The sequence below is a fragment of the Mustela putorius genome, unplaced genomic scaffold, assembly GCF_011764305.1.
Source record: "Mustela putorius furo isolate JIRA1106 unplaced genomic scaffold, ASM1176430v1.1 tig00537248_pilon_pilon_pilon, whole genome shotgun sequence".
NCBI lineage: Eukaryota > Metazoa > Chordata > Mammalia > Carnivora > Mustelidae > Mustela > Mustela putorius.
This window is the reverse complement of record NW_025422387.1, coordinates 7,071,421-7,083,556: the sequence shown is the minus strand read 5'-3', so window position 1 is coordinate 7,083,556 and position 12,136 is coordinate 7,071,421. Positions and strand designations below refer to the sequence as shown.

At 43.0% G+C, this 12,136-nt stretch overlaps 1 protein-coding gene across 3 annotated transcripts in view; it reads right to left on the bottom strand.

The window, feature by feature from the left end:
- Nucleotides 1-1,121: 1,121 nt before the first annotated feature.
- The window catches only part of MAPKAPK5 (MAPK activated protein kinase 5), a 36,906-nt gene continuing 25,891 nt past the window's right edge, over nt 1,122-12,136 (bottom strand). For 2 of the 3 annotated variants that reach the window (XM_004753263.3, XM_013056546.2), the window contains 7 exons: nt 12,033-12,113; nt 8,947-9,134; nt 7,037-7,157; nt 3,404-3,534; nt 3,018-3,139; nt 1,922-2,026; nt 1,122-1,582 (listed from right to left, as the gene is read on the bottom strand). In XM_004753263.3, the coding sequence (XP_004753320.1) occupies nt 1,488-1,582; nt 1,922-2,026; nt 3,018-3,139; nt 3,404-3,534; nt 7,037-7,157; nt 8,947-9,134; nt 12,033-12,113 (843 nt within the window). In that variant the 3' untranslated portion in view covers nt 1,122-1,487. The remainder of the gene's footprint in view (nt 1,583-1,921; nt 2,027-3,017; nt 3,140-3,403; nt 3,535-7,036; nt 7,158-8,946; nt 9,135-12,032; nt 12,114-12,136) is intronic. The other variant, XM_004753264.3, reaches the window with a different exon arrangement.

Here is a 12,136-nt window from a genome sequence, read left to right as displayed (position 1 = left end):
CCTTCCCTCTGCTCATGCTCCCCACACCCTCAAGTAAATAAATAAAATTGTAAAAAAAAAAATACTGAATTCTCCTTACATGGTATCCATTCACAACAGTTATTCATCACCTAAGATTAGGGAGCCTTACCTCAAAAAATATCTATTACCCAATGTAGTAAGGTAATTCTTACAAAATACTTTGTGTTTTTATCCTACATTTCCGGTCAATCACATACATATGGGGCAAACGAACCAAAGGTCATCCTGAAGACATACTTAGCCGAGTGGAAGAGTTGCAAAAGTAAGTGAGCTCTGTGAGATCAATTTTGGTCGAAGAGAATGTGATGGGATGAAAGCGAAGAACTTGCCTACAGATCGTCTTCCTCTGCCCTAAAATGCAATCTGCCTGCTAGACCTTCTATTTACCAACACAGGCACCCACCAAAAACTGCTACAATAAACAAATAAATAAATAAAACAATAAAAGCATCCGGCCTTGCTTTCTGTTCAAACAGCTGATCTCTGAGCCAGAACTCCCCTTCCTGAAACTGAAAGTATGGAACAAATAAATATAGCCCGGGCGTGCCCACATGAAGCACAGGCCAAAGCTTTCGACAGTAAAATGGCACGTTTGAGAGAAAAAACCTGGTCTTAGCACTGGGGTATGGGGAGTAGACAGAAGCAGGTTTTTCTTCTCTTCTTAGTTCAGTTTAAATGGTATGTAACTTTCTCAGAAAAATCATCCAATAAAAAGAGCCAAGAGACCAGAGAAAAGGAAGAAAAAGCAACAGAGCTCGGTGAGGCCCGTGAGGAAGGGGAGACAACTGAGCGGGATCTCAGATGAACAGAAGGAAGCTCTGGTTCTGCGTGAAAAGAATAAACTCAAAATCCCGTTAAGATTTAAGAAGTACACCGATACCTTTTGAAAGATATAATAAAAAAGAAATGTTACCACTTTTCTTGAAATAATGAGGGACAAGAAAAATAAGGACTCTGCTTCCTGCCGCTTCCGTCATGGGAGTTGGTATCCTGTGGGTTCCAGCAGGCTGTCTACAGTATGAATCCATAAAAATTTTTCGGCACCAGAGATAATCTACCAATAGTGCAGAAAGCAAATACACAGGGCAAGTGAAACCAGATTCCATGGTACTTGATTCAGCTGTTTACTAAAAAGACAGGTCAGTATAGTCAGTCCTTTGTCTACCACCGGCAAATGGTTTTTGTACACTTTATTACAAATAAAATAATCTTGTTTGACGATACCACCTGTCATCTTACAAACATATGAGAAGCAGTCCTAGGGTAAGAGTATATCTCTAGGAACTGAACTTTTCTTAAAAACAAACAAATGAACTATACTATGAATAAGTCCTGTATCTAAATTTATACAGCGTCTTTAGATAATGTGGAAATGAAATTACGATTTATTAATTTACATAAAAATTACTTTATACATTAAAGAAGAATTTTTCAAATTGTTAAAAAAACAAAGTCTGAAGCTGTCATTATTGGGATTCGTGGGACATGGTTTGCTCTTCTATCACTTGCTTCACAATTTCTGCCAGTTTTAGTCGGTCTACTTTATCTGTGAATCCACGACCTGAAATGTAAAAAAGAAAAAAGTCAGTCTCCACATGTGTGGAGCTGAGATTCTTGACAGGGACCCAATAAGGTACCAATGTGATGCACGACAGGGGCTCTGCAGGGCTGAATCTGCAGCACACTGTTTATCTGAATTCTGTAAAACAAGTGAAAGGGCCAAACATCTAGATATGCCTATGCAGTTAATGTAGGACTAACCCCCATCCCACAATACCCCTCTCACTCTCTAGTCTCACTTCACCTCAAATCAGCCCCAGCTCAGCCCCCAAAGATCCTTGATGTTCTACACATAGTCACTTCTCTGCATCAATGAAGAAAGGAAGAAGGATTTTCCTACCATTCCAGCTGAAGCTTTGCAGAGTATCTCTTAGAAGTTTGCATTCCCGGTTATACTTCCAAGCCTCCTGCATTACTTCATTCAACTTTTCGTCTTCATTCTCTCCTATTGATAAAGATGAAGAAGTAGTTGTGTTTTCCAGTGGCATCATGGGATTTTAAGTGTCAGAGATGGAAGGACACAATCTACAACTTGTTGAGAAGTGATGACTAAAGGCGCAAACTTTTGACACTGTTGTTACTACCAGTCCCTACATTACATGTAGGCCACTTCTGGGCTTTGCATTCTTCTACTCTGACAGCCTCACACAAATCTTCTGATGTTCCCAGGGTCTTAGCACTAGGGTATGCGGAGTAGGCAGAATCAGACTCTGCTGCTGAGCAAAAACACATGGTTAATCTAAGAAACCAGGAGAAGAAGGGAGAACAAGGCTGAGTGGACCACCTTCTTTCTCCTAAGCTCTTTTCTTCCTTTGGAAGCTATCTAAGTACACTATGTGAATTCTCTGAAAACCCAAGGAATTTAGATAGTTTTCTGGGTGCCTACTTGAGGAATCTCATTCATCTGCCAAGAAGAGCCCATTATACCCCACTGAATGGAGAGACTACACTAAAAGAAAGCTCTCACTCAAAAGGAGGCATGTGCAAGTCACACCTGGCCACGATACAAGTAGCAGCAAGGGGCACTTTTGAACGGGAGGCACTCTCTTTATATTCATGAGTTAATGACAGCCTAGCCCTCTAAAGGCTCTAGAAATGTTTCCTGACCTTCACAAGCTGATCCAGACCCTGTCCACATTTTCTGTTCTTCATCTTCTGTCCTGTGCCCTCATTAACAAACCAAGAAAACACAAAACTGCATACTGCACCAGACACTGGTAATTAAACCTCAACTAGCAGTTTCACAGAAAACCAAAGGAGGGGCAGAACTTACCACCTTTCTGAGTTCCCACTGCCGTCTCTTTTTAGTGGACACGGAATAATTTATATAATGTACTTATTCTCTTAGAACACAAAGATGAGGAAGACAACCTCAAATTAACTGCTCCTTCTAGCATGCGCACCCACGTACGCGGAACATTCATAAATGGCGTGACCTTTACCAGCCTGGGGGAGAATACACTGAGCAATCACGTCTCGGAGCTTTTCCAAGGCAACGTTTGAATCCTCGGCTCCGTTCTCACGGTCGTGGATATAAACACCATCCTTTGGCTTGGTGCTTTAAAAGTTTGGAAGAGAGGGAATAACAAGGTGAAATGTCAAAAAACAACTCTCTAGGTTTGGTTAACTCTAAACATAAGGCAGCACATTTTTCGGATAAATAATTAACTACAGAGTGTCTCCAACTTCTGATGCTATTTAAAGGGCTTATCCTTTCCACCCTCATAAGAGGTAGCAAAAGGGCAAACCCCTGGCTGACCTTCCAGAACCCTGCACTCAGTCACACCAGCCATGAAGGAGAATCCACGGAATAATCAGTTACCCGAGTAATTTCCTCTTCCTCAGAATGGGGTTGTTCACAGAGTGAAGGGGTTTGAGGCTGACTTTCAGATCCTGGATTCTCATGTTGGCCAACTGTTCTGCGTGAGCCTGCTGGATTCCTGCAACCACCGCCTGAATGTAAACACTGTCATCAGTTTTCACGCTCACTTCAGGGCACCTAAAAAGCTAATCTAAGAAACTGTGAAGGAGAAGCTCTGAGAACTAAAAAGGCAATTTCACTGCTATGCTGGCAGTATACACATTTTGATAAGCCAGAGTTCTTCTCCATGGACTAGCAAGCCCAGGGAATACCAGGCAAACCAAGGGTCATACAACAGCTAGCCCTTCCTCCCGCCACCGGGACATTAATGCAAGTTAAGAAACAGTAACAGACTCCTGTTCACAGTCATTGGCAAGAGCAAGTGTAAAGAGCGGCATTCATGTACATCAGGGAAAGGGTGGTAAGCTGTGCCCAAGAAGCCTCCCACAGTAGCATTTACTCACTGCCCCCACAGTGTGGACAGTCACTTTAGCCCCGATGGCTCAGAACCCCAACCGCTTCATAAGATAAGCAAGTAGATCCTCAGGAACTCATCTACAAGTCAGTCAATTAATTTACAATGAGAGATAACTGTCATGGAGTCTAGAACTTTTGAAGCCTGTGTCTTTATGACCAGTTCAGGCTCTTACTATGAGCATACCAATTAAGGAAGGTAAATAATCAGCAGAAAGCTTTTTAAGAACAAGATGATTCCACGTTTATATTTTTTAAAAGGACAAATTGAGTAGATGTGTGTCTCCCCAGAAAAAGGTGAGGAAGGATACATTAAGCCAGAGATGACCTCATCTCTGAGGGATGAGATTGAGGCAGAGGAATGAAAAGGAATTTATGCTTTTTAAAAAGATACACCTCTGTATTACTTTAATTTCAACAATAAAATTTGACAATTTTAAAAAGTAGTTAGTTCCCTCTTAAGCATGCAATTAGAGCAGGTAGAGTTTGAACTCCTTTAAAGGAACTATCATAGCTGGCTCTGGCTATACTCTACTGGATCCTCACATCACCCCTATCAGCAATGGCCCAACTGAGAGATGAGAATAGCTCCGGTTTGTGAGCTAAGGCTCCATCTCCTAGGCAGGCTTAGATGGACACTATTTAACATCTGCATACGTGGCCATTTTTCTACATTTCACATTTAGTTTTCTACACTTCAACTCACATCAGGACCCCATAATCTTTTACAAATGGGAATATACTGTCATCTTGCAGATCCACTTTATAGGCCTAGGGGCCACTCTTGAAAGATTCTGCACATCCACATTTGGCTTCATTATATACTAATTCTACAGTAACTCCAGAAAGCAATCTTATTTCTTCAACTTCAGGATTTTGAGGAAAGCCACACTGTAACCCCCACGTGCTGAGCCAAGCAATCCCTTAGGATTTTGGATTGATCAAACCAATTCTGGGCTACTAGGCTTATTTATTTATTTATTTATTTACTTACTTACTTACCTTACTTATTTTATTTATTTATTTGACAGACAGAGATCACAAGTAGGCAGAGAGGCAGGCAGAGAGAGAGGGGGAAGCAGGCTCCCTGCTGAGCAGACAGCCCGATGCTCGATCCCAAGACCCTGAGATCATGACCTGAGCTGAAGGCAGAGGCTTAACCCATTAAGCCACCCAGGCGCCCTACTAGGCATATTTAAACCAGAAAGACAACCATACACAAATCAGAGATTGCACAGAACTCTGCCCTTTCCAGTTCTTTCTTTCCCATACTACAGCAAAACTAAGGGGGGTCTTAGGATTCTTTTTTCCTGGGCGTTTGGGTGGCTCAGTTGGTTAAGCGTCTGACTTTGGCTTAGATCATAATCTTAGGGTCCTAGGATTGAAACCCACGGCGGGCTCCCCACTCAGTGGGGAGTCTACTTGTCCTTCTCCCTCTCCCTCTGTCCCTCCCTGCCCCTTGGCTCCTGCTCTCTCTCTCAAATAAATAAATAAAATCTTTAGGAAAAAAATAATTCTTTTTTCCTATCCCCTTACTCTTTCTCATACTTCAATCCCCCTCCCTTCTAAGTGGGTAAGACATAGGCCTGTTTCTCTGCCTTTACCTCTCAACCACACTATGGTCCCACACAACACATGTCATTCATCCGTGTGTCCATCTAAGCAATATATAAAACCTGAAAGGGGCACCTGGGTGGCTCAGTGGGTAAAGCCTCTGCCTTTGGCTCAGGTCATGAGCCCAGGGTCCTGGGATCAAGCTCCATATCCGGCTCTCTGCTCAGCAGAGAGCCTGCTTCCTCCTCTCTCTCTGCCTACTTGTGATCTCTGTCATATAAATAAATAAAATCTTTAATAATAAATAAATAAATAAAGTCAAGAGACTTCCCTTGACTTAAATGAGCCTCGATCCTGATTTCCCTCTATTTTTCAATGAGATCACTAGATACCCATTATCCCCTTATTATCTAGTAAGTCACCCCAAATTGTAGAAATTTGTCTTCAAAAACACTGAGCCTATTCTCTTGTCTCTACTTCTCTGCTCCCAGAGCTGTCCCAGGCTTGCTGACTACTGCAGAAGTCTTGGGTCGGCAAATCTGCAAGTCTGGCTGACCATCCCTAAATACCTTCCCTGTGGCAAATCTCTTCCCCAAAACTGACAGTGGCCTCTCAGTTATGTGCTATTAAGACTTAAGTCCCGGGGCGCCTGGGTGGCTCTGTGGGTTAAGCCGCTGCCTTCGGCTCAGGTCATGATCTCAAGGTCCTGGGATCGAGTCCCACATCAGGCTCTCTGCTCAGCAGGGGGCCTGCTTCCCTTCCTCTCTCTCTGCCTGCTTCTCTGTCTACTTGTAATCTCTGTCTGTCAAATAAATAAATAAAATCTTAAAAAAAAAAAAAAAAAAAGACTTAAGTCCCTCTGTGTACTTTCAAAGCCTGGCCCTGCCACATAGATTTCACTGACTTCCCATTAATGAAGCCAGGTGGTTTGCCCCACAGATGCACTTCGGTCTGTACTTGTTTGCTTCTTCCAGAGCTCACTGTGGCTCCACGTGCTCCTGTGGCTCATCTGGCCACGTATGTTCTCTACTCAAATTTTTAAAGGCAGCTCATGCCTAAACTAATGTGAATAGGTTAAAAACTGCCATGCAGTAATTAATAAATATGAGGGGTTTTGCCTTCTCTTTAGGAACCCTTCCCTAATTCCAGCCCTTCAAAGATATTCTCTTCTTCTGAATTCTCAGAGCATTTGTAGAAAATGTAGCATGCAAACCTCTGATATCTGAAATGTTCCCTCCTTATTTCACATAAATTGGTCTTTCCAGTCTTGTTTAAGCCCGTTGGGGGAGAGGAGGTTGTCTCATAGAACTCTGTGCCCCCGCCAACCCCAAAGCACAAATATGGAGGATTTGAGTTTTCACTTAGTGTATATTTACCGGGCCTTGATCTGGTCTTTTACGCAAAGAAGCTTTTATTTCAGATCCTGATTTTCAGGAAAGCAGGGATGTCTCTCTGGGAAAGACTGAGCTCTCTGCATTGCTCTGCCTTTGACCCCGCCCTGAGCCTTGTCCCAGCATTCCTTCTCAACACAGCCTTTTTGGTGAACAAAGTAAGCACATTCGAAACCTTATCCATCATCAGTTGAGCAGACGGTAGCACATTATCCAAGGCCTCCGTCGAGTTGAGCCACGGGTGGTCCAATACTCCCTCAATGGTGAGTCTTTCCTCTGGTTTGACCTTCAAGAGCCTGTGGAGAAAAGGCCAACAGAGTTACTTTCAGAAGGCTAGGAAGTTCCTGGGTCTGGTTCTAACCAGTTCCAACTTTTGCCTTTCTACCAACTCCTACAAGCTTAGGGTTTCCATCTGTTGGCAGGGGTGGGGATCTAGTACCTGACCCCTAGTGGTGAAGGCACTGTGTCCTTTGGTAAGTCCTTTCTACACTAGGCAGAGTGAGATAAAAACTGTAGGGTAAGCTTAATCCAGTGATACTGCACACTGAGTTCTAGGTTTAATAAGCCTACATACAGCTTATACTTCCTGAGACTTGAATCTTCCACATCTATGTTTTTAGGACAGTGGGTTCCAGTTTCCTAAAGGGACTCAAAGTGCTCTTTTAGCTACAAAATTAGTTGAGGGGTCATGTGGTTGTGAAAGTCCAGGTTGCAACTTGTGATAAAACTGTTAGATGTCACCAAATGGCAGGACATGAACACTTTATTCCAGAAATATTCAAAAGCCAAAAATCTAAAGTCTCTGACAAGGGGATGGCATTTCCTTCTAAGCTGAATGTATTGCTCTGTACCATCTGCTTTTTGATCCTACTTCTTCACATCTTGTCCATTCATGCTGATGCAATTCTTGGCCCACCTCAGCATGTTCCCTGGGGTTTTTAGCCCCTCCTTCCAACTACACATCCTCACACAGTAAATGTCAGTCAGGACAACATGTATACTTGCTCTTTCAGGTTCTCTGCAACCTTCTAGATCATTCTGAACAAAGAGCTTCAGATTCTGAAGAAACAATTATTTAGAAAAGAATCCCAAAGCTGAAAGAAGATAATACTGCTCTAAGTACAGGAAATATATTCTATAGAACTGACAAAGAACCACTTTGAGGATATTGATGTTTTGGTTAAGTAGCTGAGAATACAGTGTGGAAACTGCATGGGAAGACAAGTGATGCTTTAAACATTGCTCCACCGTCCTAAAAACTTTTCCTTGTATATTTTAGAAACTAGTCTGTCTTTATATACACAGATTTTCAACCCATAGGACAAGCTCTCTATTGAAAGGGAGTAATCTCCATAGAGAAATGGTTATACTGTCAGGAGAAACCTCCCAGGCATTCCCCCTTTAATGCTTTTCTTTATCGTATTTCAAATGAAGAAAATGAAACCAAAAGAGGAAAAATTACTCAGTGAACACCCAGCAGTAGGAATACAAGAAGAATACCAAATCCCAGGCAGCTGAGCCTCCCACACAGGTGGGCAGGAAAAGAAAATATACATCAAATTTAGGTCTTACTTCTTACCTAGTCCTTCAGCTACAAAAGTACTCTGTCAACTCTCCCTTAACCACTCACTAGGACTGAATTTTCTAAATTTATCTTAGCAGTGGGGAGGCTAGAGGCCCACACAATCAGCCACCTCCTCCCCACAGCAGCTAAGGAATGAAAAGACAAAATGTCATTGTCATCTTAGCCCGAGTTCAGTTCCTGACGCCATGTCTGTTCCACATAACTGGCTAACATTCAGGAAGGGCACACCATGGGGCTTACCCTTTAAGATCCTAAATTAAAGCTCCAAGGGATCTGGATTCACAGCCTGGGGACAAATTCTAAGAATGCAACAAGAGGGAGCAAAGCTCCCATTTTCACCAAGGTGTGGACATGAAGAGCTCTCATCTCAGGCTCCAGGGATAAGATTTCTATGATGCACCCAGGGGAAGGAGCATGCCTGGGAAACCAATGACTTTTCCCTTGCGATCCACCACTTTGAGGCCTCCTTGGCCTCCCTACCCCTCAGCCTGGGTACTCACTTCCTCACAACATCTTTGGCCATCTCTGAAATCTGGCTCCACTCTTCTTCTGGGAACTCAAAACTGCCTGTCATGATCTTTCTCCGCATATCCTTTGGGATAGTCCGGCTGTGGTGTTTGGAGTAAAAAGGAGGGTATCCGCACAACATCACGTAGATAATCACCCCTAGGGACCACAAGTCACAGCTCTGAAAAGAAAATTAAAATAGTCACTTACAGCAGAGGCACAGCCCCAAAATAAAGGACCAGCCCAGAAACAGCCCCTTACACAGGCTGCTATCTCCAAAAATCAATTAACAACGAATAGAAAAGTTTCAAGTCTTAAGGGAACCAACCTTTCTCTCTACCATAGATACTCTAACCCATGTTTTTGCCTAATACTAATGGATATTTGTAGATGACGCAACCCATGCTACAGAATATAATTACAAAATTATAGAGGTGAGGTGCCTGGGTGGCTCAGCTGGTTAAGTGTCTGCCTTCGGTTCAGGTCATGATCCCAGGGTCCTGCTCAGCAGGGAGTCTGCTTATCTCTCTGTGCCCTCACCCAGCTCATGCTCCTTCTCAAGTAAATAAATGAAATCTTAAAAAATTATAAAGGTGAGGGCGCCTGGGTGGCTCAGTGGGTTAAGCTGCTGCCTTCGGCTCGGGTCATGATCTCAGGGTCCTGGGATCGAGTCCCGCGTCGGGCTCTCTGCTCAGCGGGGAGCCTGCTTCCTCCTCTCTCTCTCTCTGCCTGCCTCTCTGCCTACTTATGATCTGTCTCTGTCAAATAAATAAATAAAATCTTTAAAAAAAAAATTATAAAGGTGAAAGGAATCTTAAAAATAGTTCAAACTAGGGCAACTAGGTGGCTCAGTCAATTAAGAATCTGTCTTTGGTTCTGGTTATGAGCCCAGAGTCCTGGGATTGAGCCCTACATCAGGCTTCTTGCTCAGTGGGGAGCCTGTTTCTCCCTTTCCCTCTCCCTGTTGCTCTACTTACTTATGCTTGCTCACTCTCTAATAAATAAATAAATAAAATCTTTAAAAAAATAGTTCAAATCCCTCACTTTCCACATGAAGAAACTGATACTACTTTTTTTAAAATTAAGATTGATATAGTTATTTAATTTCTAAAAATTTAATTACATCCAATTACATATTTGTTAAAAAATTATTTGCAAATGTAGCATTCAGTTTTCATTTAGTTGCCAATATAAAGAGGACTATCTCTTAACTAACATATATACACATTCGAAAGTAATATGAGCTGTTTATTATTCCAACATGCTACTCATCTGCAGTGTGTAATTTTTATCAATGTTATGCTAATTCATGAGCACCATTAGGCTCACAAAATGGAATAGGAAAAGAAGACAAAAATACTACTGGAAAATATATAACATAAGAATCCATTGCATGCATGCTGAGCAAATTTTAGCAAGTAAATTAAATGTCATCTAAGTGCTTCTACCACTCACTTCCTGCACACATCAAGAAGCAGGAAGCAGGGGCACCTGGGTGGCTCAGTGGATTAAGCCTCTGCCTTCGGCTCAGGTCATAATCTCAGGGTCCTGGGATCGAGCCTCGCATCGGGCTCTCTGCTTAGCAGGGAGCCTGCTTTCCTCCTCTCTTTCTGCCTGCCTCTCTGACTACTTGTGATCTCTGTCTGTCAAATAAATAAAATCTTAAAAAAAAAAAAAAACAAAAGAAGAAGAAGCAGGAAGCAGTTTATGACTCTGATGCCGTAATCAGCACAGCCCTCAAACCTTTACTACATAAGGGTAGAGCTGACTATGGTTTTGGGTTTGCAGGGCAAGAAGGTGTGGAGCAGTGATTTCTTGGAAATTGACCAGAGTTACTGATGAAAGTAGATGTTTAGGGGTTTTGGTCACACTGTCCCAGGGACAGGGTGGAGCACAGGACCCTGAGTGGCAGAGGAGCCTGTGTGTTCTTTCTTATGTATGCTTGTGTGTATATGTGTGCACACACTATAGGAATATGTGGGGCCCTCTAAGTGTGGGACCCAAGAAGAGCCGATCTACTGCTTTTTACCACCCTCAGGTCCCTCTCTGTCACCTGTATTCAGCCATGAGTCCCCAAGAAGCATCTACTCAGCAACTCCAGGACCTGCTTTTAAGAGGCCCTAATCCTCTTGTGTTTTAGAACAGAGATACTTGATGTGTAGGCTACAGAATGAGAACTGTAGGACCAGGAACATTTGCTGTGTGCTGACACTGTTCTAAGTTGGCTATTTTATGGGAAGAATGGTACCATAAATGGCCATGGAATGATCAAGAAATGGCGTCCAACTCAAAAAACAAAACAAAACAAACACACACACACAAAAAAGATAACCATGTCTTTAGATGTGGTCAGTGAACTACAACTATCCAGGTAACCTACAGGTGATCATTGCCCTTGGTTCCTGCTGCAAAACCTCAACTGTTAAGAACCTTATTTCCGGGCGCCTGGGTGGCTCAGTGGGTTAAGCCGCTGCCTTCGGCTCAGGTCATGATCTCAGGGTCCTGGGATCGAGGCCCACATCGGGCTCTCTGCTCAGCAGGGAGCCTGCTTCCCTCTCTCTCTCTCTGCCTGCCTCTCCATCTACTTGTGATTTCTCTCTGTCAAATAAATAAATAAAATCTTTAAAAAAAAAAAAAAAAAAAAAAAAAGAACCTTATTTCCTACTTCATCAGACAAAAAACCTGAATTCCAAGGAATTTTCTGAATGGTTGGCTGCTGTCGGCCTTTTGGGCAAGAATATTAAGGGATAAGAATTCCCTTAGAAGTCCAAAGAATTGGGGTGCCTGGTTGGCTCAGTGGGTTGTGCCTCTGCCTTCGGCTCCGGTCATGATCTCAGGGTCCTGGGATTGAGTCCCACATCAGGGTCTCTGCTCGGCGGGAGTCTGTTTCCCCCCCTCTCTCTCTGTGGACCTCTCTGCCTACTTGTGATCTCTGTCTCTCTGTCAAATAAATAAATAAAATATTTAAATTAAAAAAAAAAAAAGAATTCCAAAGAATTCATTCTCCGAGAACCACAAACACTTCACAGGAGAAGAGGGGCTATACCTGAAGGGCGCAGGAAAGTATCTCCTCCCTTACCTTGTTGTAAGTGTAGGGCGTTGGCGAGGTAGGTATGATGCCAGATTTCTCCTTCTGGTGCCTTCTCTGTGCCTCCAGTACCTGTCAGAGTCAGACAAAAGGGG